Below are 24998 nucleotides of genomic sequence, written 5' to 3'. Positions count from 1 at the left end.
TTCCAACACCATCATTAAGTTTGCAGATGACACCACGGTGATTGGCCTCATCAGTGACAACGATGAGGCCGCCTACAGGGAGGAGGTGGATCGTCTGGCTGAGTGGTGCGACACAAACAACCTGCTGCTTAACACCGAGAAGACCAAGGAGCTCATCGTGGACTACAGGAGGAATGCTGACCCACATCCACCCATCCACATTAAGGGGACGGCTGTGGAGCGTGTGAGCAGCTTCAAGTTCCTGGGAGTTCACATCTCCGAGGATCTCACCTGGACGACCAACTGCTCCAAGCTGGTCAAGAAGGCTCACCAGCGCCTCTTCTTCTTGAGGACTCTGAGGAAGAACCACCTGTCCTCAGACATCCTGGTGAACTTCTATCGTTGCACCATCGAGAGCATCCTGACCAACTGTATAACAGTCTGGTACGGGAACTGCTCTGCCTCGGACCAGAAGGCGTTGCAGAGGGTCGTGAAAACTGCCCAGCGCATCGCCGGAGCACCACTTCCTGCCATAAAAGACATCTACAGGAAGCGGTGTCTGAAAAGGGCTGGGAAAATCATCAAAGACCCCAGTCACCCATCACATGGACTCTTCACCCTCCTGCCCTCTGGGAGGCGCCACAGGAGCCTCCGGACTAAGACCACCAGGTACCAGAACAGCTTCTTCCCCACAGCTGTCAGACTCCTGAACTCTGCCTCCTGACATCTGACCCACGTTAAACTCATGGACTGAACATACACACCCCCACAATGGACAACTGTACCCTCAAACACGCAATAATAACATGGAGTGAACCACCACTCACAACCACTAGCACTTTATATAGCCTCTGTAGAAACTATCTACACCCTCACTTATCTTAACTGCACTACTGTATAGCTCTGTGTAAATAATCATTCTGTACATTCAATAATCTTTAATCCTACAACTGTTTACAACTTGCATAGTTCCCATTTCTGTATAGCTGTATATCTCAGATTCTGTAAAGTTATTTATTTCATATTCTGTATAGTTTTTCATATTTATATCCTGTTCATAGCTTGTACTCACTACAGCCTGTACATACTTAGTTATAGAATATTCACAACATACTTCATACCGTGTACATTATAACATACCATAATAGACCCATTTCTGTAATATACTTACATATCTATACTATTGCTAATATATATTGTAATATACCTATATCACTAAAGCACTTCTGGATGGATGCAAACTGCATTTCGTTGCCCTGTACCTGTGCATGTGCAATGACAATAAAGTTGAATTCTATTCTAATTCTATTCTTTCTTTCTTACTACACAGTTTATCAGCAATCACTGGGACACAATATTCTCAAATAGATTTCAGGTGGTAACTCATACAAGAATACGTTTTGTCTGAGCAATAGCTGGAAATAATAAATTTGATGTATTTTCTCAACTTTGTCAGATGGTATAACATCCCTTCATATAAAAAGGTGAACTGTGATAACAGCACCCGTCACTATAAAGAAAAAAAGTAAAGAGTAACCCACTTCCAGCACACTTAAATTGTTTGACTGTGCAATGTGAATTATAAGTGCAAGTATACATACAGTATGCTCTGTGTCTTTGCCAAAAGAGTCAAGCTGCAGTTTACATCCATGGCTGTATGTTTGAGTTTTTTAATCTTGTTTGACAAAACTCCAGTCACGACTTCCATGAGTCATAGTTAAATACTGAATATTTTCAGAGTCACAGACCTTTAAATTACATGGTGATAGTTTAAAATTTGACATTTTTAAAATTGTGATTTTTTAATTTCTTAAGTTCCAGAAGCAGAAAAAAATATATATTTTAAGGAATATTTTAAGGAATGACAACTAGAAGATGAGCCTGATATCAAAATATAGGTAAAAAAAGAAACCTTTCATATTCTATAACTTGTTTTGATCAGCTAAATATACCACATGGTGATACAACCCTTTAAAGTTTACCCAAAAAGTACTTTTGAAGTTTGTGAATTATCAGAAAACATCTAGACTTCTAGTGTTTGATACTCCATGACTAAGATATTAATGATGGAGTTTTGTTTTTGAAGCTCAAGTGTATCCATGATATAAATGCTCAAATTTGGTAGCAATAGCAAAGTCATGCTGAGCATAAATGGGAATTTGGCTTTAGACTGTGAGACTTGCAATAATTATAAACTTTCATGTGCTTTGCATGTTATTGTACTAAAGGCATTGTGATTCTGAGGGGATCATTTTGGAGACACTCACTATTTTTTTTTTTCATGGAATGGGCCTCTTGCCCTAACTATTGCTTGCACGGAGGCCTAAAAACAACATAAAATGAAAATATTCCTCTATTTTCATCACCTTTTGTTATAATTTTTCTTAATACACACAGCTGATTTTAATGTGATCCTTCTAACTCAACTCTGAATTGTAAAAATTGATATTACAGGTGTTTTGAAGCTGGATTGTTTGTTTTTTTTACTCATTACGTGTCCATTAACATAAAAAAATGTAAGTAACCAAAAAATAATTCAACTTGCCTGTGAGATTTTTTAGACCCAACTGGCGCAGGCCAAAGTTTCCATCACGTCTGTAATTGAGGAAGATTGCAAGGGAGTAGCGGTCCTCGTATAGCTTGGTTCCTCGGATGATTCTCAAGTTCTCTAATGGCAGGTAGTCAAACTGGTTCAGAGCCACCAACACATAGCCTGTCACTTCCCTGATAGACTGTGGATAGAGGTATGGAAATAAGTGTTAGTGTGCAATTTAAGTGTGTACATGTTGCATAGATGAAAACACTAACAACACATTTCTAGGGAAAAAGAAGAAGAAAAACAACTTGTGCTTCTCATGGCGAATGTAAAATTAATTCAGTAAACAAGTTAGTGTAAAGGCAAAAGGCACAAGGTTATCACAGTTCTGTGTTTATAGTGGCTGCATGTTCTCAGGCTAAAATTCATCACATAATATCTAATTGATCAAGAAAAAAGATAACACTGAATTTCTGCAAGAACATCCATTTTAGCGTCTTCCAGAAACTGTTATTAGTTCAAAAACCTCATGTTTAGTGTCTGTAACAAATTATAATTTGACAGAATTATAATTGATGTTAACATTGCCTATCTTGCAGTTCAGTATATTCGTTATTATTATATATATTTGGACAATGACACAAGTTTAGTTTTTTTTACATGTTTACTGAAACATGTTCCAATTGTAGTTATAACTACAATTGTCTATTATATATATATATATATATATATATATATATATAATAGACATGGACATAATGTGTAGACTCTCAACTTTTATTTGGGGGTTTCCACATTCAAACTGGACAAAGGGTTGAGGAGTTTCAGCTCCTTAACATGTGCCACCCTCTTTTTAAAGGGACCAAAAGTAATTGGACAATTAAGTCAAAGGCTATTTTATAGGCAGGTTTGGGCAATTAATTTGTTACATGTATGTCATTATCAGTTAAGCAGATAAAAAGCCTGGAATTTATTTGAGGTGTGGTGCTTGGATTTGGAAGATTTTGCTGTGAAAGACAACATGCGGTCAAAGGAGCTCTCCATGCAGGTGAAACAAGCTACACTTCAGCTGAGAAAACAGAAAAAAAAAACATCCAAGAAATTGCTACAATAGTAGGAGTGGAAAAAATCTACAGTCTGGTACATAGAAAGAAAGAAAGAAAGAAAGAAAGAAAGAAAGACCGACCGACCGACCGACCGACCGACCGACCGACCGACCGGATTTTAACGAGGAAATGTGGAAACACAAGGAGGATTTAGCAGGAGATTTGCAGACGCACCGACAAAGGACTGAGAAAGACAAACAATAAATACACTGAGGCATGACAAGAGTGGAAACAGTGAAACTGCAGTGAATTGGATGCGACGAGACGGGGAAGCAAAACGTAACACACTGAACACAGGACGTGAGATAAAACAAGAAACACTGAGACACAGACCTAACACACAGCAAAGGGGACGAACAAGCAAGGAGGCAAAAGATGAGACACAAGGAGAGGAACAGGGGAAAAAGGTTAGTGAGCGAGAGAGCGAGCGAGAGACACGGAGAGAGATACAAACATGGAGACAGAAAAACCTAACAGAGAGGAAACTACAAACTGGGGAGCAAGAAACTCAGAAACATAGAAACAACTAAACTTGAGTCTAACTGTAGGACTGGAACCTAACCACCCTTATAATACAAAAGTCACAAAAAAAAAACCAACTCAAAAAGCTGAGTCAAAAGATACCCTAAATGAGTATTTTCCGTTACATAATTTGTCCAATTACTTTTGAGCCACTGAAATGAAGGGATTGTATTAAAAAATTCACTAGTTCCTCTGATTTTTATACAATCTTTTTGTTAAACCCACTGAATTACAGCTGAAAGTCTGCACTTACATTTAAAATTCATAGTGGTAATATGCAGAAACAAATATATACAGACAGAAGTTTCCCATTTCTTAAATATCAGTGACAGAATTAGCCAGAATGACCAATTCTAACATCTATTTTCTGTTTAGGTTTTAGCCAAACTCAGGACAGAGCATTTGAAATAATTCAGCGATTGCGTGTTATCCTGTTTATTTGCAAAGCAATAGCAGACATGCATACTTCACCTTACATTTGCTTTTGATGTATTTGTTCAAATTTTTAGGTGGACATAGGTACAATAATAAAATAGATTAAAATAGGAAAGCAAAAGAATTTAAAAAAAAAAAGAGGACTACAAGACAAAAAATCAAACAAACTAAGTAATGTACTCTAAGCATCTGTCTTCAAGGTCGTTCAATAATGCCAATGAGCTGAGTTCAGGCATCTAGGAGAAGAATTAACTGTGGGGTTTGTGACCTTACTTCAAAACTTGGCACAGGGTTCGGGATTCGTGTCCGGGGCCTGGCCTGGGGTGACTGAGCCACAAGGACAGGCACTGCTTCACACTTTAAATGTCATTTAGGAGGGGATATAACGACTGTCGAGACTTTGGCGAGAAGCCATCCAGTTGGATCTGCTATTGCATGAATCAAAGTGACAGGCTGTGTCCTCTTTCTCCCATCCACCATCATGGTGGCTGTCATTAGCAGACAGGCGGTCAGAGAAGTCTTTCCACGCTGGCCCACTGATGCTGATAATCAACAAGTCTGTGTGTGAAGTGCTGCTGCAGCTGATGTACTGAGCTGAAATAAGTCCTAAGGAGGGCCCTGGCAGTGTAGTCATGGCGGCTGACAGCTGTCAGAGAGCATGGCCATCAGCCACCAGTAAGTAAGCCACAGTCGCAGCTCTGTCATCATTACCCAGCTGATTACCATTAATAGAAACAGACAGGCCTTGAGTGTCTGTGTACCTATGTGAGTGATTGATGGGGACGTTACATTCAGTATGTCTCTGAATGTGTTTATCAATTTAAAAACTACCTGGAGAAAAAAGGACATAGCACAAACTTCTTTGTGCTGATGAAAATATCCAGTGAATTAATAAGAGCAGTGGTGGGTTTGAGGCTTCAAACGTTGAGGAGCATTATGATGGTGCAACTAAACTTGACCACACCATAAATGTACATTTATTGATTTGAATCAAGAGTGTGTGTACATAGAGAATATATTGAGCTTTTTTTCAAGTGAGTGCATGTAGTACTCTTTGCCTCCATGTCAACACAGAGTTTGGCAAGGTCTTTAGATGAGTCACATTCACCCCACTGAGTTTGAAGGTCTTTTCAACCCTGCTACAAAACCAAATATGCGGCACTCTGTGACATAGCCTTGGACACTGCCATATCCAGGTACTCTTTCTTCCTCACAGAAGACTGAGGGCAGCACACAACAGCAAAAGCAATCAGCTCTGGCTGATTAAATTTAAGCATATACAGTAGCTAATAATTACTTCAAGGCACATACTTCACAGATGCCTTTTATATTGTATTTTCTGAGGTTGTTTGTTGTCCCACTCACATAGCTGTCGTTTGTTATTTTCAAGCCACCAAATCGATAGCTTCGAAAGTGCAACACTGCAAAGGGAATAAAAAGAGGGAGAAGGAAGTGGCAGAAGCACATGTCTCCCCCCCACAGAATGTTTGTTCAATAATGAACTGTGAGAAAAAAAGGAAACAACTTGTAGTGATTACAGGCTCTTGCTGAGCTAATGGCCGAATCTGCTCTGTGCGTGGTCACTTTCATTAAACACAGATCAACAAAACAAGCACCCCTTGGCAATACCACTGGTGCAGGCCAAGCGCATAGTAAAAGTACTTCAGGGAGACAAGAACCTGGATTTCAACACGTTTTGATGCATAAGTTCCCAAAGGGGTATATCTATATATAACATTCAAACAGATATTAATGCAAAGAAGCTGATGTGATTATCAATGCAGACTGCACAGGTGCCAGTGCAACAGTTTTTCTATGTCTATATTAGCACTAAATACAATGATTTGCATTATGCCCTCAATTTAGCTACAGTGAAATTAGAGCATTAAATTACCTGCTAAATATAACACCATGACACAATGTTGTCCTGGATTTCTACCAATAAAAATAGCTCTTCAGTGTGTCGATAGGCGCGTGGGCCACATCTTCCAGAAATCTAAGTTGCAATGGTCTTTGCATGCATTTTCAGGATTTCTTTTTAATCTTAACACAAGTAACACAAGTAATTATTTATACCAATGCATCATTATAAATTCAAAGAGGTCAGTGCAAACTGTTGATCATCTGCAATCTCTTAAGTGAATAAAGACAGCTTTTTAAAAAAAAAGAGATTATGTCTACAGTTGGACGTCAGACTCCCTCTAGCAACTTTTCAGTTCATCCAACCACACACCCTACATGCCTCCTAAGAGATCAATGCGTCAGGATCTCAGCAACAGTGAACAAAAAAGACCTAGAAAGCCAGATTCACTAGATTAACAGGGATTTCTCCCTCCTCCCTACGCTGGAGCATTTGTGAACGGAAGTGTGGCAGCGGAACAAAAACCTCACTTGAGTCACTGAGACGTGCACAGTTTTGAAATCGAGTCCTTCAATCCCTGACTTCTAAAGGAAGAGAGGGAGGTTTTGGGGGTAGAGTCAGTGAAGGAAGGAGAAAGAGCAGAAGATTTTCTTCTGCACACTGCAGGAGAAGCTCAGACGAGTGGACTAGGCTAGTCTTACGTGTATTCTTACGCATAATTAAAAACATACCTGTTCCAGGTCAGAAGAGACAGAGAGTAAACCAAAAGGTGTGAGGAAAAGGTGAAATGTTAGGCTGCGGGTGGAGGACATCGGCACCATTAGCATGTTTGAAGACACTGAACACACGTTAGCACGATTGCCTCTCATTTCCATACATATTGAGGCAAAGATATGTGCTCTGCAGGGCTGCGGTCACTGAAGTCAGATACACAGAAGTGCACTGGGGGTGGGCTTAAGGTTTGCATCGCTAAGCCTCCATCCTCTATTTCCATATCGGTTGCTTAAATCCTCTGCCTGAGCTCACATCCACATTTGTACACAGACACAGAATCGGATGAAGTGTCTACAAATGTAAGTAAGAAAACCTCCTGACTTTTTCCAGGAGATCACCTTCAGTGGAACTGGCATATAATGGAAATATTACTGGCTGGCAGTTGTCCCATAGTGCTTTACTACTGTTTTGACAATAATTTCTGAAATTAACTCTATTGTGAATAAAGGCAAATGACTTCCTAAATCGGTTATAATATGATGTTGCGACGCCATCCCATTAAGTGGCCCTGGTGAAACTGGTATCCTTTTTTCATTCTCAGCCTCAGAAGTGTTGCCGTGCCAAGTGCCCACCTACAACCCACCAGCTCCTCAGTAATACCTCAATCCTTCTGGAGTGGCTCAAACCCAATATGAGCCACTTCAAACACCTGCAGGTGATACTGCCTTTGATGTATGTGTGTATTTGTGTGGAAGTATGCACACCAGTGTATGTATCGGAATCACAGAAGTATCTTTTATTGCCTTGGCAAGTTGATTATGATGACTCATCTTTGACGATGAAGAGAAACTCTCACTTGTGTTTCTTACACCACTTGTCTTGTGCTTATGTGTGTGTCTGCGTGTGCAAACGTGTGTATCTGTTAGTGTGTGTGTGCATGATGATGCCTGTGTGGCTGTACAAAGGCATTCTTGTGTGAGATTAGACAGATTTTTTTTGTTGTTAACAGTGGTAACAAAAGCCAAAAGAACAAGTGACATGAAAGATTTGAAACCTCTCTGTTGGCGTTCCACGTCCTTCCTTTGCCTCTACAGTGGGAGAATGCCAGCTGTTTTCTAGGAATACTACTTTACTCAAGCACAAGTGAGGATTTCAGAGGGAAAATATTATATTATCTTTATAACAAAGCAAAAAAACTAGTTTAAGTGTACTGAAATAAAAAAAAAATCACAAAGTTACAAATAATTTTATGACGACTGAATGCAAGATAAAACATCATAAACTGATATTTGTTACTAACAAGTGTGGGTTTGGCATGTGGTTGATATTTGGGTTGGCTGTTGCTGGCTAATGAGATTGGCAAGAATGGGTGACTTTGAGAAGTCCCTGTTCAGAGTGATGTACGGAGAGGCAATGTGTAGTACTCAGTTGGAGTGTCATTGGTTGCGACAGGATGACAGTCGACTTGTCAAGCATGATGACAAAAAAGCCCTGTAAGGTGAATGCATCATTGACAGAATACACCATCCTCAAATTCTGAAGGAAAGAAAGGCTAAACAGTGAAACAATCATATGAAGAAAGAGAAATGGATTGAAAAACGGTAACGCATAATGTATGAAAATCGAGTACACGTACAATCTCATTTTAATCCAGGAGAGCCAGAATTTCTTAGAAAGCATTTTCATAATTCTATTTGGTCTATGGTGTATTTTCAGGAAAGGTGGTTATATAAGTAGAAAAGAAATCTCTCACAACTTTCTTGACAATATTGGCATTGAGGTGTCAAACTCCAGGCCTCGAGGACCAGTGTCCTGCAGGTTTTAGATGTGTCCTTGATCCATAACAGCTGATTTAAATGGCTAAATTATCTCGTCAACATGTCTTGAAGTTCTCCAGAAACCTGGTAATGAACTAATCATTTGATTCAGGTGTGTTGACCCGGGGCGATATATAAGACCTGCAGGACACGGGCCCTCGGGGCCTGGAGTTCGACACCTGCGGTTTAAGCTTTCACAGAGGGAACTTATAAGATGAAGCCAGCTTATTTCAATTTCCCTTAAATGTGGCTATCATAGGTCTGTGTCCAATCCTATATTTTACATACTATGCCATTAGGGCAAGTGTCTTGAGCCTCTTTCAGTTCTTCAGATATACAGTGCATCTCCCATGTGTACTACATAGGTCAGACAGAACTTTAAAATAATTTAGTAGACCCCGGATAGGAAACTGTGATGTAGCAAAACTAACAGGTCCACTGCAATACCCTCATCACCGCAATACCATCTCTGGTTGTAGTGTTTTAAGAGGGTGTCAGACTAAATTGTATCTGTAGCCTTATGATTTCCAGGCTATTGTGCTAAGATCTGAGAACAATGTGAATGTGTAAAAAGCACAAACTGGGCTACCACAGAAATATACAAAAACAAGTATGTATTTACTCATCCTAAATATAAGATCAATAAATATAAAGCATTTATTTAAATGCAGCATCTGAGGACTCTGATGCTTCTTTTTTATCTGGAATGTTTTTTTTTCCATCTGTATGAGACATGTGGTGATTTTCTTAAAAATTATTACGCAGATTTTTGGTCAGACACTGATTCAGATGTTTGCGGTGTCTGAACAGAAAAAGGGACATATGTTAGACTGTTACAACGTCTGCTTTTATTTTTGTTCTTATGGACAAAGCAAAAGGTTCAACTTTGCTGATGTAGTAATAGATGGAGGTGGCACATTTGGTCATGTCTCTCAGCTTATCTAACTCACCTCCCTTAGTCAAAGCTCGCACAACAATCATGACACAGTTCCTCTTGCTTTACTTAGGAAAGTAAACCGAGAGAAAATCAATATTTTATTTCCTTTTATTTTTCACTTTGTCTTGTTTTCATCCAGTATATTGACTGTTTGTTACACTAAATAATTATGTAATGAACATGTTAAAAATAAAAATGACCTTATTCTGGGTATGTTCTGATGCAGATGTCGGGCATATTGCAGTTATCAGTCATCAAAACTGTGAGATCAGTGTTTCTGCCAGTTGGTACTTTGATCAGATATGATACTGACTGGCTTTTAACATAATTAAACACAAAATTTGTATTTCTGAGACTCACTGATTATCCTGAAAATCTAAAAGAATAAAATATAACCAAACTTGTGCCACAGTGGCCAACTAAAATACTATTACTGTTTGCAAGTGTCATGGAAAGTCAGTGCTAGTTTGCCATCACTGCTCGTGCTGAAGGAGTCCTGCTTTCCTGAATTTTGGCCAAGTTAAGGAGCTACAGCAACAGCTCTGATTAATGTTTGCTGTCATTGCTTTCCGTTATTATTATTATTATTTTTAAGCATTAGACTTTTGAGCCAAACTCATTTACGGTGTGTAATGAAAGTCCACAAAGACTTTGCAATCCCTGTAAAACATTTTACACCCACCTGTTCAGTATATAGCAACTCAGTACATCTGTTCTGCCACTCAGCAGCTTACTTTTAAGAAGCTGATGCATTTTCAGTTTTCATTGTCTAATAGCTTTGATTTCACTTTATGTTTATCACTGAGATCATAATTGGGGGTGGTGATGTACTGGAGTGGATTTAAAATATTTTCCTCTATTTTTCTTCCTTCATTTATGTTAGTGAACAATGCATTTAAAAAACAAAGAGCAATGTTAAATTATTTATTAAAAAATACATTACTGAATTTTATATTGGGTAATATATAATGTCTATCTTTATTTTTTTAATCTGCTGTGTTTACTGAACGCTCCTTGCCTTTCATGGACTTGTGGGCAGGAAAAAGTATACACAGCCACACATACACACACATCCATACCCTCTTTTGCTGTCTCTCATCATGGCAGTCTTTCCCATTTCACCTCCCTGACAGTTCCTGAATTGAGCTAGAAAGCCCTCTGTCATTAAGACCGATTCCCACCTTTTGGCAGGGAAATGAATAGTGTGGTGTTCACCTTATCCTATGCTATGAGAACCATCAATACAGAGTGTGTAGAGAAAGGCATATAATTCATGCTACCACTTTCCTTCAATACCCGTTTAGTTAGGTATACTTTATATAATTCCTGTAATTTGGCCACTGCACTATCATTTAGGGGCAGTGGATAGCGGAAGTATGGTAATACAGTAGACGACCATCACTTTTGCTGTATAACTTTTGACAGTATTATTGAATGTTATAAGGAAATGTGCAGAATAAAAAACACAAACAATGGGCAAAATCAATATTACAACTGCCTTTTAAAGGTTTATATAAAAATGTGCTTGTATAGTACAAAGTCTTCAAAGCTTGGTGGTAGACAGCCTATTTGTACTTAGGATACCCCTGTAAAGGTGTCCTCATTAACTTTGATTAGCTTAATGCTCTTCTCCAGTTGTACCTATAATCGAATGTTGTGTAGCTGACATTTTAAATTGCAATGCAAAGCTAAGCAACAGGCAGCATCAATTTCATCCTCCATTTGTCTTCCGAAGCCTACCTTCAGAAAAGAGATAAAGACAGATAGAAAATGAGAGCAATGAAGTGACACCACTTCCCAAGAGAAAAACTTGCGACTCCATCAGAGCACTGGTAATGAGTGGACTCCAGTGGGGAATTCTCCAAATTGACTAATTTGTAATTGATTCACTGCATTAATTACCGGGCTGGTTACGCCTGTGTCATGGTTAATATTGTGCTGATCCGACGACGTTGGGAAGCCCATATGCATTGGGACTGTTCGGGTGAGGCAGCCATTATTTAATTATGCCACACATATCTCCCGGTAAGGCAAGTCTTAATCCGAGAGTAATCACTTGCCCACACTTCCCTACAAGGATGTGTGGGAGGAGGGTGCTGGGGTGGTAGGTACTCCTGTAGCCCATGGTTAGCTCGTTAATCGAAAATTTTAGGTTATGAAAGTAGAAGGCTCTAAATGTCATTATTGCTGAGGTGCTAATTATTTAATTGCAGTGACACTCAAAATAAATTCCTACTTTGGAAATATTGACAGCAACTTAACCCATTAACCATCTTTTTTAAAATTATTATTACTTTAACTTTTGCATTTGTCTACGATTCTAATAATCAGGCTTGTGTGAATAAATATATATACGAAATGGATATTCTTTGAGTGACTGAAAAATCTCATTATCCTTTTGCACAACAACCTGCACTATTAAAATGAACCTAATTTTTAAATGAGTGTTGGCCATGTGACTCATCAAAACAGACCACATGACCTATTTCTAAAACCAAGCACAGAACACATACTGTACCCTCCGTTTTTCTTTCTCTTTATCAACTCTTAGTTCAGCAGCAGTCCGTTTTCAGCCCTGAGCAAAGAGACATGATAAAGTAGAGGTCTTTCTCTCTCTCACAGTTGATTATATTTTTGCTTTGATCTACAGGGGCCATCCTTTAACCATTCTCTAAGAGTTTGGACCTAGCACAACACAACAAAAACAACACCCACGGCTATGGGAGTAACCAGGCTCCATTATGCCCTTATTTTAGTGTAGCAATCTAAAGAGTGCCGGCAGGATCTTTAAATCATCTGCAGTCCACAGAAGCATAGAAAATAGTCAGTCCCTAAGTGAGTTCTAGGCATCTTTGAAGAAGCTTCAGGGCAATCCTATAGGTGCCTAGAAATTATCTAAAAGTAAGAATTACAGGGTGTTTGTTGTTTTCACTTGCATTTGTGTACATATGAGAAACAGCTCTCACATTGTAGAATCCTTGGGTGGACTATAGCCTTCCTTCTAAGAAATTTCAAAATGGAAAGGGCAATCACTGTTTTATCTAAAACAGTGAATATTTGCGTTTTTGCTGCATTTAAGTGACATACCAATCACCCTCTGGGGGAGCTGCGCTGGTCTTAGCAACATCAAATTAGAAATCTGCTCAGACACGTCGGTGCAGTGGGGTTGTCACAGTGTGGTCCTGTTACTTCAGTCCTCAAGTAGCACCCCACAGGGACTGTTAAGTGTTGCTCTGGGTGAGTCTTGGCCACACTTAATGGCCCTAACAGCATTATTAGCTAATAAAAGTTGATGGGCCTCGCGGCTCAATAAATTCAGGAGGACAGGAGTAGAAGAGGCAGTGGCCACGTTAAAGGTGAGATCTCAGTATGGGAATTTGTAGATCCCCTTATCCAGGATAGGAATTGTGCTAAGATCTGTTAGTATTAAAAGTTGATGGTGTTGGTTACATAATGTGTTGTTTACATAATGTGTCATGAAAACACTGGCAGCAATTACAATCAATCTCAACTTGTTTACAGTCACTTATCATCCACCTGCAAAGCTGCTTTCTTTGAGTAAATCAAAGACATTATCACAGTAGTTCAACTATCAACCATGGCAACTGCAACTGCGCTTTTTGTCTGTTTTAGCAGGGCCTTTACTGGTATGTTAATTTCCCATACAGACAATGCCATTGTTATATCATTGCTTCCAGTTATTTGTCTTGATGCATGCTCAATCATCCAGGTAAGTAAATCTCCAAAGATTGATTCTGTTCATCTGGACGTAGTGTTTTGTGGGAGAAACATTTCGTCACTCATCCAAGTGACTTCTTCAGTCTCAGCTGACTGCAGGTTTTCCCAATCTTATAGACAGTACATTTGCATAATCGATTAAGGAACTGACCTCCCAGCCCATTGTTCAGTCAGTGGGCTGGTTTCAGTCATTATGCAAATGTACTGGTTATAAGATTGGGGAAACCTGCAGTCAGCTGGGACTGAAGAAGTCACTGAGTGACGAAACATCTGTCCCACAAAACGCTACGTCCAGATGAACAGAATCAATCTTTGGAGGTTCCATTTATTTGCTGAATTTGCCATGATTTCAACTGAAGGCACAACTAGAGTGCAACAGTGCAATGAGAGTGCAGTGCATTTGGGTTTAGGATGGGTGATTGTGGAGGTCACCTAATGCAGCACTTTATCCATCAAACAGCTATCACGCTTAGTAAAAAAAAAAGATTTCATGCTTCACGATAGGCTCTAACCATGCTGATGTCATCCATTTTACTTCTCTATATGTTTAGGAACAAAAATCTGTAATTTGAACTATTTCTCACTGATCCTTCATGTCCTTATTATTTTGGATCCATACTTATTTCTTTTTTGCTACTGAAAGACCAACATGTCTACCATGATGGTTCCCTGTAAGGCTGGCCCATAAAAGCACAGAGTCCAAACTTTTTTTTCTGCACTGTGGACAAATGTAAGCGTAACATCAAAAGAATTTATTTCACTACACATTCAATCAATGAGATATATTAGTATAAGAAGTACAATTTAAACAGGACTTTTCAGTTTTTCTACATGATATACGTGGAAAATTCTAGAAGATGTTCTGGTAGCTCGCTGCCCAGACTGCCCCGTGTTTATAGAAAAAAAGTTTTTGCTGATTATTAAAAATGTCAGAAGGTGAACAAAATGAAGTTTTCTTTTGTGTAGAATGAACGGCTGTGGAAGAGGGCTTTATTGGAAGGAAAAGCTGTAAATCCTATACAAATATTATTAAAAATCCATACATTTATGTTCTCCACATTTTCCAAAACTGTCCAGCTGGCCACCTTGGAGTCTTTGTTGGCCCAATTTTGACCCTTGGGCCTTATGTTAAACACCTCTTAGCAAGATGGAACTGTAAAAGTGAATAGCAGCTGAATACCACTTCAGTTGCTTTTGTCAGTTTCCATTTTTTCCCTGGAAATTGTCATACAAGGCAGCAAGCACGATGATTCATCTGTCATATTTGTGAGTCACCAAAAGGCAAGATTCAATTCAATTCAGTCAAATTTGGGTTTATTTATATAGCACCAAATCACATTAACAGTCACTTCAAGGCACTTCATTCTGTAAGGTAAAGACCCTACAGTATTCTGAGTCATATGATTGTATAACTCTAATTTGACACAGAGGCCATAATAACAGATTAAAAAAAGGGAAGAAAAAGAAAATACACTGTAGTGTCTGTGCCTGGTTTAAGGTGATGTCATTTGGCAATTGTTAAAGCTGCTAGAGTCAGCTGAGGCTAACTACTAAGCCTTCACTTGGGTAGTGAACATGGGAGTATGTTTTTTGTTTTTAAGCAAGGAACGCATCTTAAATGAAAATCTTTGTGTGTTACTATTTGATCAACCTGGCTACCAGTAAAGCACAAAGCTTTCATCCATGCACATACTGCCCACTCTTCAACTCCATCCATCCATCCATCCATCCATCCATACTATACAACTCCACATGTGTTAGTTTATCATTTAATAGCTTAAAAGAGGTAAACATTTAATGACCAGGTGTGTCTCATTATTTACTGCACTGTGTGCTGCACTGGATGGTAATTGTGAAGAATATTTAAGATGATAAGCAATTCATAGTGTGTAACTCAAAAACATAATTGATCAGTTTGATGATATTACAGTGTTATACAAAGTAAGTAGCAGTAGCATGCAATGTTATTATGTGTATCAGGGACAAATATACTGCAAAAATATACTGCACTTTAATGTTCTGTAATACTGAAATTTCACTGTGAAAGGGCAATATATGTATGTTTAAGTTAAAACAGAAATACCAGACAGCAGGTGATATCAAAAATATGAAAGCTCAAATAAGTATCAATAAAGACAGAGAACGAAAGGCCAGCGAGACATGTCTAACAAAAACTACATAAATAAACCCCCATTATATCTGTTCTTTTGACTTGTCTGAGTTAAGGGATGGCCCAATAAAACAAGTATAAGAGTGGAAGAGAAATAGGTGATGTGGCCTCTTATTCTGACCACAGAGGAAATCTGTGAAATTGAAGATAAAGGTCTTGCTGTCTCCACAGGGAACCCAGAAATCAGTTTTCTGACCCACTTGGCTGTTCCCTCTCTCTCTCCCCCTCTCTTACTCTATCGCTTTGTCACACACACATACACACACACACACACATAACTGAGTGACTCCATCCACTCCTGGGAGTTATATTTGGCAGCAATACCCATCAGTGTTTCTAGAGAATTAAACAAACCCAGATAACAATCATGTTTAATTAAGATGCTAAAGTATTATGGTAGAATTAGAGCAGGGTAGTGAATAGATGTGACTCCCTGCGTGCTGCTTACGGATCACATTCAGCAATAAAACAAATGTTACATATTGTGTTTGCAGTAAGTAAAACTTAATTCTCACGGTACTGAGGGACATGTAATACTGCTAGTCAAGAAAGCTGCTAGTGGCAATTATTTGTTTTCATTCTAGTAAGTAACTTGGATTATCACATACCTTTACAAAAAAAAAAAAACGTACAGGACTTTAGTTAAGAAATCAAAATGTCTTTATAGTAGAGAGCTTTCGGTTTTAGTTAATTATAGCAACTGAAGCGCAGATAAAATTAGAATATTCTTGCTGAGGCTTTATCCATCCATCCATTCTATTCTGCTTATCCAAGGCCGGGTCGTGGAACAGCAGCCTGAGTAGAGAAGCCCAGACCTCCCTCATCCCAGCAACCTCCTCAAGCTTGTTCGGGGGAACACCAAGGCATTCCCAGGACAATCGAGAGCTATAATCTCTCCAGCGTGTCCAGGGTGTACTGTGGGGTCTCCTGGGTGAGGTGCCCAGGACACCTCGACCAGGAGGTGCCCAGGAGGCATCCTTGTCAAATGCCCAAACCACCTCAACTGTCTCCTTTCGATGTAGAGGAGGAGTGGCTCTACTCCATAGGTGTCAAACTCTGGCCCGCGGGCCAGATTTGGCCCGCAGCCTAATTACATTTGGCCCGCGAAGCCATACCAAATTACTATTAGAGCTGGCCTACTGGTATTATACAGCTAATATATATATTGTTTAGTATTAAGCTTTGCTTGTTCCATATTCAGTTTTTCAGCTAAACTTGTTTGAGTCCATAAGAAAAGATTCATTCTTATATCTGGAGGAAGATTTTTTTTTCAATAAATATTAATGTTAGCCCACAACTTTGTTCCAGTTTTGAAATTTGGCCCACTGTGTATTTGAGTTTGACACCCCTGCTCTACTCTGAACCCCTCCTGGCCGGCCGAACTCCTAAACTTTTCCGGATGAGGATCATGGCCTCAGATTTGGAGGCGATTCTTATTCCCACTGCTTCACACTTGGCTGCAAGCTGCTCTAGTGCGAGCTGGAGGTCACCGAACAGCAGCGAACAGAACTACATCATCTGCAAAAAGGAGAGATGAGAGTCTGAGACCACCGGAGTGGAAGCCTTCCACCCCTTGGCTATGCCTAGAAATTCTGTTCATAAAAATTATGAATAGAATCAGTGACAAAGGGCAGCCCTGGCAGAGCCCAACACGCAACAGAAACTACTCCGGCTTATTGCCGGCTCTGTGGACCAGGCTCTTGTAACGGCTGTGTAAAGACTCAATAGACCGTAGCAAAACTATTTAATGAAACACTGGATCAGCTGATGCTTTGGTCAGTTAAAATGTGACAGCAGCGCCAGTAACATCCTCATTTGGGAATTGCAAAGAATATAATGTACCTTCATTTCCATTGGTGATTAAGTCTGTACTGTTATATCTGTGCTCTACAAGGATTCTCACAATGCTGGTGAGAAAGGTCTCTTGTGTAGTCCAGTGCTTTAGACTTTTTAGAATTAAACAATCGAATTTAAAGTAACTGGTATTTCTTTTCCTTTCAAGACTTGCAACTTAATTTTTTCATAATTTTGGAGATGATCTATAGAGATAATGTTTTCTCCGTGGAGACAGAAGCAGTGCCAACTTACTACATAGCTATGCATAAATGTATTTGTGTACCTTTGTGAGAGAACTGGAGTTCTGAAAAGTTTATTCTTGTGCAGAATGGGCATGGGAGAACAAGTTGGGAACCGTTACCGGGCTACAGAGTGATGAATATTTAAACTGTTTTAATGGACATATCCTGTATGAGTACCTTAAGTACGACGTGGTGAAAAGTTAACTAGATCACAAAGAGAAAAAAAGATGTAGAGATATTCTCTGTGGTTTTAAGAGTTCCAATGCAATGTGATTGTTTTCATCTACCTCACTGAGTTTCTCCCCTTCTAGGAAAGTGCAAGCCTGACAGACTTGAACCTGGCTGGAATTCAATGATATGAATGGCCAACTTAGGGCTTTATCAGATTTCATGGCTGAAAGATTGGCTGACTAACCCGTCTAACAGCTAACTTTGCTCTAACACTAGGTCTGGTACTGAGTATATGTCAGTTCTTGTCAGAAACGGATAGATCCATAAACATTTGTCCAGTTACAGTTCCTTTTTGTATTGGTGCACAACGACAGTGGATTTTCAAACAATCAAGAAATCATAAGTGAAGTCTCAGTTTGCTCTTTAGGAATCCTTAATGCTTAAAAAGAAGTTTTATCTATCATTCCAGAGGCTCTTCATCTCTGAGAGGTGGTGGCTTACGACACTACCTATCAGCCACCTACAATGCAGTCTTGAGATTCCTTCCTAGGTGTTTCAACCCTTACTCACATTTTGCCTCAGCTGACCTCAATAGCTATTTTAGAACTGAAGTACCTAGTGAATTTTTGGATGACAGGCAAAACATCTTCACAAACCTAAAGAAGTCTAGCTGGCTTCAAGGCTACAATGTCCTGGATGACTGAGGACTTGCGCAGATATATTTTGGAATTGCACTCATTTTTATACACAGTCCCCTTTTCTCTTTTCTCCCATAAAACAATTGAATTAACTAACGATTCAGCTCAGAAGTTATGCTGTCATACTGCTTAAGCAGTTAAATGAGCAAGCTAAGGGTAGCATGCTGTACATTAGTGTAAGCACTTTTAATCCATTCTACAATTTGGGCCTGGTGTTTAGTAACAGGTGTGGTGTTACAATAGAGAAACTCGCCAGTGCTGAATTAAATTGGTCTGTCTGCATTATCTTCAATTATGGTGCCCCTGACTAAATATGAAATGTCATTAACCTGAGAAATCATCATAAATATTAATCCAACTTGTTGTATGACCTTTCTCTCCATCTTAGCTTTATTACCTCTTTTCTACCCCTCTCTCTTTATTAGCATGGCTCTTTTGCTTTGTCCTCTTTTTAGAGCTTGCCGATATACCGTAGATGTCAGTAAAAGAGCCATAAAAGTCAGACCAATTTTCGCTTCCAAGATAGTTGTGCAAAGGGCTAGACAAAAGCCTACGTAATTACAGTAGTAGTCACTGGTCCATTAGTGATAAAGACACGATGGCTCACATGGGTGGAGCTGGCACCGTTAGCTCTACACAATGCATTCATTTCATGGTAAAAGCTGCAATTATACTAAAAGAGACTCTCTTTCTAATTTTCTATCTCTTGCTCTTTTTCTTTATGTTTCTCTTTTCTATACACTCAGTCTCCTTTCTTCCCCTTCTCTTTTGCCGCTCCTTTATCTGCACTATGGCACTGTCATGCAAAGGGATATTATCTGCATAAAACACTGTCATCAACTCAATGAGCAATTAAGTTATTCTCTCATCTACTTAGAGGAAGTATCTGAATCATTCGGAGCCCCCCCCCCCAAACACAAACCTTTTATCACCCACCACCTCTGTCACTTTTGTGTCTAAGCTCTTGGCTTCCTTTGTGATTCCTCCTCAGATAACACAGCTGTACTTTTGGAAGACATAATGGAAATGTTGCATGGGCAAGAGCTAGACTTGGCTATAGCAGGCTTTGTCTCTATTTCGGCCCAAATAATGAAACTCCTTATTTGCCGCCCTCCCAGCACAAACAAGTCCCACATTGACTGACCAAGCAAGAGCCCACCAAGTGAGAGTGGCTGAAACAGGACATATGTTGTAAAACAAGCTGAGCATGACTCCACTGACACACAGAAGACAATGATGTGGAGGAGACATGCTGAAGATGCCTACAGAACAGTGAAACACACCAGAGGTGCCATCACTGGCAGACTGACTGACTGACTGGCAGAGAGTACACAAGGAGGATATAATCAAGTGAGAATTATTTATAAAAGATCCAGGTCATCTCAATCAGATCAGGGCCAGTGAACAAGTAAAGCTCCAAAAATGAGTGTCGATAAAGGCGTAAAGTAGCTTTGAAAAGCCAATGACTGAATGCCTGAAGGGCAGTAAAACCACCAATTACACAAAAATTAAGAAGAATGTGATTTGAGGTTCAAGGGTGAAACATGCACCAACAGTCCTTCTGTAACTCAATTAAATTTTAAATATTTTTTAAAAGTGACAATATACTCCAGAAGGTTTTTCACATTGATCATCATCTCGCAAAATTTATATTGAAAATGTAAAAAATATATAAAGATAAAAACAAGTCACATAGTTTGTTAGCATATTTGTAGAGAGTGAACACATCAGATATCACTGATGTGCATCCAAAACATACTGTCTTAATATTTTTGTATGTTTAACTGTTTAAGTGTAACCAGCAACAGAGTGATACTTTGTCTGTCTTTGATAGTTTGTTGCCATCACTTCCCAGTCAATTTGGCTTTCCCCTTTCTCAGCCTCCCCTCCCACAACACCAAAGGCCACCCCACATGATCGCCTCTGGCTACTTGTTCCCAAAACCCACTGGTGAAATTGTCTGACGGCTAATAAACATTTAGCTCCTCCGAGTGTGTTATTACATTGCAATTGATGGATGGTGCAATTACACCCCGTGTCACTTAGCTAAATGGCTATGTAATTCTAATGAGTTTTTATTCAAACATTTAGTAGTTAGTGCAAGGAGTTCTGGGGAGGGGGCAGAAGAGTGCAGTGATGTAAATGGAAAGGGAAGCAACACTTGCACATATAGAACACAAGTGAAAAGAGGAGAAATTAATACAGGAGTGTAGTGGGTAAATAAGATATTCAGGTAACGTGATTAATGTGTGTAGCTCTTGTTGACTGGACTCGGCAGGAATACGGCTTTGGTGGTTAAGATACTGAGTACTTATTAGTCTCAGTTTAAATTTAAATGTAGGAAGCTGGAGTGGAGTGTTGGAGCGAAAATTAACTAACTTAACTTGTGTACTCAAAATCGCAGCTATAATCTGATTAAACATTCCACATTTATCATGTCCACACCGAAAGATTCTGCAATTCCTCAGATTTACATCTACGGTAACACCTGTGCTCAGTACAGAAGGCTGGCATTTTGCATGAGTAATGGTACAGAAAAGTAATGATATGGAAGCAAAAGAGGGGAATTTACTGGGGCTGGTCTGTAGGTATATGTTCCTACAAAAGCCCAGTGTCTGTTCTTAACTAATGTTTCAGTCAAAGACAGAGAGGGAGACACAGAGAGAGAATGTCACTGCTATGGTTTGTCAATTAATTTGGTGCACAAAAACAAACAGCTCTCATCTCATTGCATGTGAGACTTAATATTTCATAGATCATATCTTCTTTAAATAGGTTTTAATTTCTTATATTTGCTGCAATTTCTTACTGTTTACTTTTGTACTTACTACTAACAATAAAGATAGACAAATAGATAAAGAAATTAATAACCAAACAAAAACAAACAAAATCAGTTAAACCCACATTATGTGCTCTTATAATTAAGTCAAGGGCGTATTATTGTTGGTTATCAGTAGTGGTGTATTTATTTATCCAATTATGACTATCATCTTTTATTAAATGCTTACTAAACAAATAAACAGATAAATGATTTGGGATTTTAAAAATAAAAGATTACAAATGACATCTAATGGAGTAAAATGAGAGTTAGTAAAACTCTCTAATGTAAACTTAACAATGAGTTAAAGTAACTTCACATTAAAAAACTTAAAAGTATAATACTGATTTCAATACATTTTGGGGGTTTCTTTTTTTGTGTTTGTTTGTTTTAGTTTTGTTTGTTTTAGTTTTGTTTTTACCAAACTTGTGTATGAAAAAAAATGCATGTATGGTTTGAGAATTAAAGGTGGAAGAGCAGGAAATTTAGTCTTTTGGAATAACACCTGATGATAGCGTTTCACATTAACATAGTGACAGAGTTAATGGGACACACTTTTAAATGCAGGGAAGTATTATAAACCTCCTGGGTGTACCAACAGCCTTTACTAAACCAAGGCTTCATCTTACTCCAACCTGCCCATTTATGTAGTACAATGTGATGTTTATATGTATTCCATGTAAAATAATCTAAAATAATGGTTGTTGCATAACATATTTGCTGTATTTGTTGATACTGCTTTTTAATTTATCTGAAATGTATTGTCTTTCTTTGAAAGCAACACAAAATACACAAAAAGGTCTTAGTGTATATTAGATGGCAGCAATCTCAGGAAATGTGGAGATTAAGAATAAGTAAGCCCACTTCAATAGTAACTCATGCTGTTAATGTGTCCAGTGTAACCAGCAGGAGATTGTGGTTTAAAAAGTTTGAGCAACCAAAATAATAAGAGCGTGACAAACAGGCAGAGAGAAGGTATTGTCTTACAACAACAAGGCAAAACCACACGGTCCCTTATTAGCATGCATAAACTTATGATGGCAGGTATAATGTAAGTGTGTTTGAGGTTGGGGGTGTAAATAAAACCAGGCAGGATTACATGTGCTGCTGGTTGTTTTCAATAAATACTGTTATCAATTAAGTTTTCTTTTTCTTATTTAAACAAGGACGGAGACCGGTTCCAGAGGAGCAATTTTACTTTGCCCATCTTAACACTAGCCATTCAAATGGACTCCCCAATCTAAGTCGCAGTGGGTAGAAATTGATTTCGATCCTCCTGAGAAGCTGGTCCATATCATTCACTTCTTTTTTTAGGCAAGTTGCAGAGGGAGGCAGATATGAAGTTTGAAAGGCATCAGAGAAGCAGGGTGGGCTATTGTCACAGCCCAGTTTGCTTCTCCTCTCGACTGCCTCTCTATTCAGTGTGGCACTGCTATGTTATGATAAGAACTATCACCTCTGGTGTGACAGTGTGTGTGTGTGTGTGTGTGTGCAGTGAGAAAGTCTCATGCATCTTCCACACCATCTAATCCAAGACAGCTTGCAGTTCAAGCAGTAGCTTCTAAATGACTGGAAGCTACTGCTTTAGTCTGGTGATGCATGGCAAAGGAGACATTACAATTAGATATATTTAACCCTATACACTCTGAAGATTACCATTCAATCACAATAGAGTAAGGATGAAGGAAAGTCTAATTTGTATTTTATTGGGGGAGATGGGGAAATGAAATATTCCGAGCGCTACTATGTAATTTAACACATCATTCCACAATTTAAGCATCTGGAAATGAGGTCATTTGGTTTGCAATAGATACAGGTATCTGGCATGATAAAATAAATGCAAACATGGAAGTTGACGAACAAACAGATTTAAAAAAAAAAAAAAGAGCCCCGTGTAGAGTTGCATATAAAGGCACAAAGGGCAGAACAGAGAAGAAACATGAGGATGCTGTGTGAGGTCGTTTTGAGTCACAGATGATGCTCGTTTTAATTCCAGTGAAGACAAATCACAACAGACAAACAGGAAATAAGTATTAGTATGATTAGTATGACTCTGCGTGCCATGAATTTCCCGAGGATATCATTATCTCCAGTGACATTTCAAAACTTGCTGGAGTATCATCAGGTTTACAAGATAATCAAGTGATAATTGTTTATATATTCATGGGTACATTATCAACACTAGCTGCCAATAGCTAACCAGGGACTTTTTCAGTGCTATCAATTTGGCAAGATGTAAACAAATTAAGACACAATGTTTCAGGAGCGAATGCTTATGGGTGATATTACATTAAATTAGTGATCTCGCTGCTGTCATACTGATTCTCAGACTGTTGGTGTTAGCGTGTTTCCATCTATCAATAGAAACATTTTGTCCTACTCCATGCCCCAATAAAAGTCCCATTTTACATATAGCTTGCAACAATAAAGGATGGGGATGCAAAACTACCCATACACGTTCACAAATTAAATGTTGAAGGGAAAGAAGGAAGGCAGGGTGTTGACAGGACATAAAAATATACGTTATGAGTTTTACATTAATTTAAATGCTATGCAACATCTGGCCACTAAGGCCTAATGCTGAATAAGATTTTCAGTGGTAATGCTCATTTGAAAACACTTAGATTAAGCAAAAGGGAAAATAATCACTACTTCCATATCAGTTGTAGTGTAATAAAAATACTGCTATAAGAAAATAGTGAACACAAGAACATGGATAAGGTTTGTTTCTTTATTAGATGCAATGCAAGTCTGCAGAGGCAAAATGTTTAACATGCTTAAAGCTTTCCCACACTGAGGGCAACAGTATCCTGATGATTCAGTGCAGGTTTCCTTTTTTTTTTTTTTTTTTTTTTTTAAGTAACTCGCATTATAAAATAGGTCAGCACAGTTCTTATTGCCCTGCAGGAATCTACAGGTCAGTACTAATGGAAAAGTGTGTAGTGGCTAATTTAAGGAATGGCAAACACAACTCGTAGAGAGAGGTTTTTATTTTCTTTCTTTGTTTTTTCAAACATCTGACATTTCAACCTCTACATTTCTGTTACTTCGCAGTTATATCAGTTTGGATCATTTCATAAAGACATGGGAAGAAAACGATATCGGCAAACCAAGAGTGGGAAGATGAACGAAAAAATGTATGTGTCAGTCGAACAGTGAGGCTTATTTTAACCCTGTGCAGGTGTACAAGCATGCATAAACACAAACTTGCAGACACACATACTATCATTTGCTTTAGTCAATTTGTGGGAATGAGGGTTTAAAATGAATGTCAGTATGTTAAAGATAAACTTTTCTGATTTCCCAATTCGTATCAGTCGAAGCGACATATGCCGTTTAATGCATATGGACATACACACAACAACAACGTGCACGGAAAGACATAAACATGACACATCATCAACTTCTGCCTATCAAC

The 24998-nt window shown here is 38.7% G+C and overlaps 1 protein-coding gene across 3 annotated transcripts in view; it reads right to left on the bottom strand.

The window, feature by feature from the left end:
* Window positions 1-24998, bottom strand: part of erbb4b (erb-b2 receptor tyrosine kinase 4b) — a 343553-nt gene that overhangs the window by 149948 nt on the left and 168607 nt on the right. For all 3 annotated transcript variants that reach the window (XM_076875129.1, XM_076875130.1, XM_004555522.4), the window contains exon 3: window positions 2525-2711. In XM_076875129.1, coding sequence (XP_076731244.1) covers window positions 2525-2711 — 187 coding nt within the window. The remainder of the gene's footprint in view (window positions 1-2524; window positions 2712-24998) is intronic.

This window comes from Maylandia zebra, linkage group LG16 (genome assembly GCF_041146795.1).
Source record: "Maylandia zebra isolate NMK-2024a linkage group LG16, Mzebra_GT3a, whole genome shotgun sequence".
NCBI classification, from domain to species: domain Eukaryota; kingdom Metazoa; phylum Chordata; class Actinopteri; order Cichliformes; family Cichlidae; genus Maylandia; species Maylandia zebra.
Note: the sequence above shows the minus strand (reverse complement) of the source record. Positions and strands in the feature narration are given on the sequence as shown.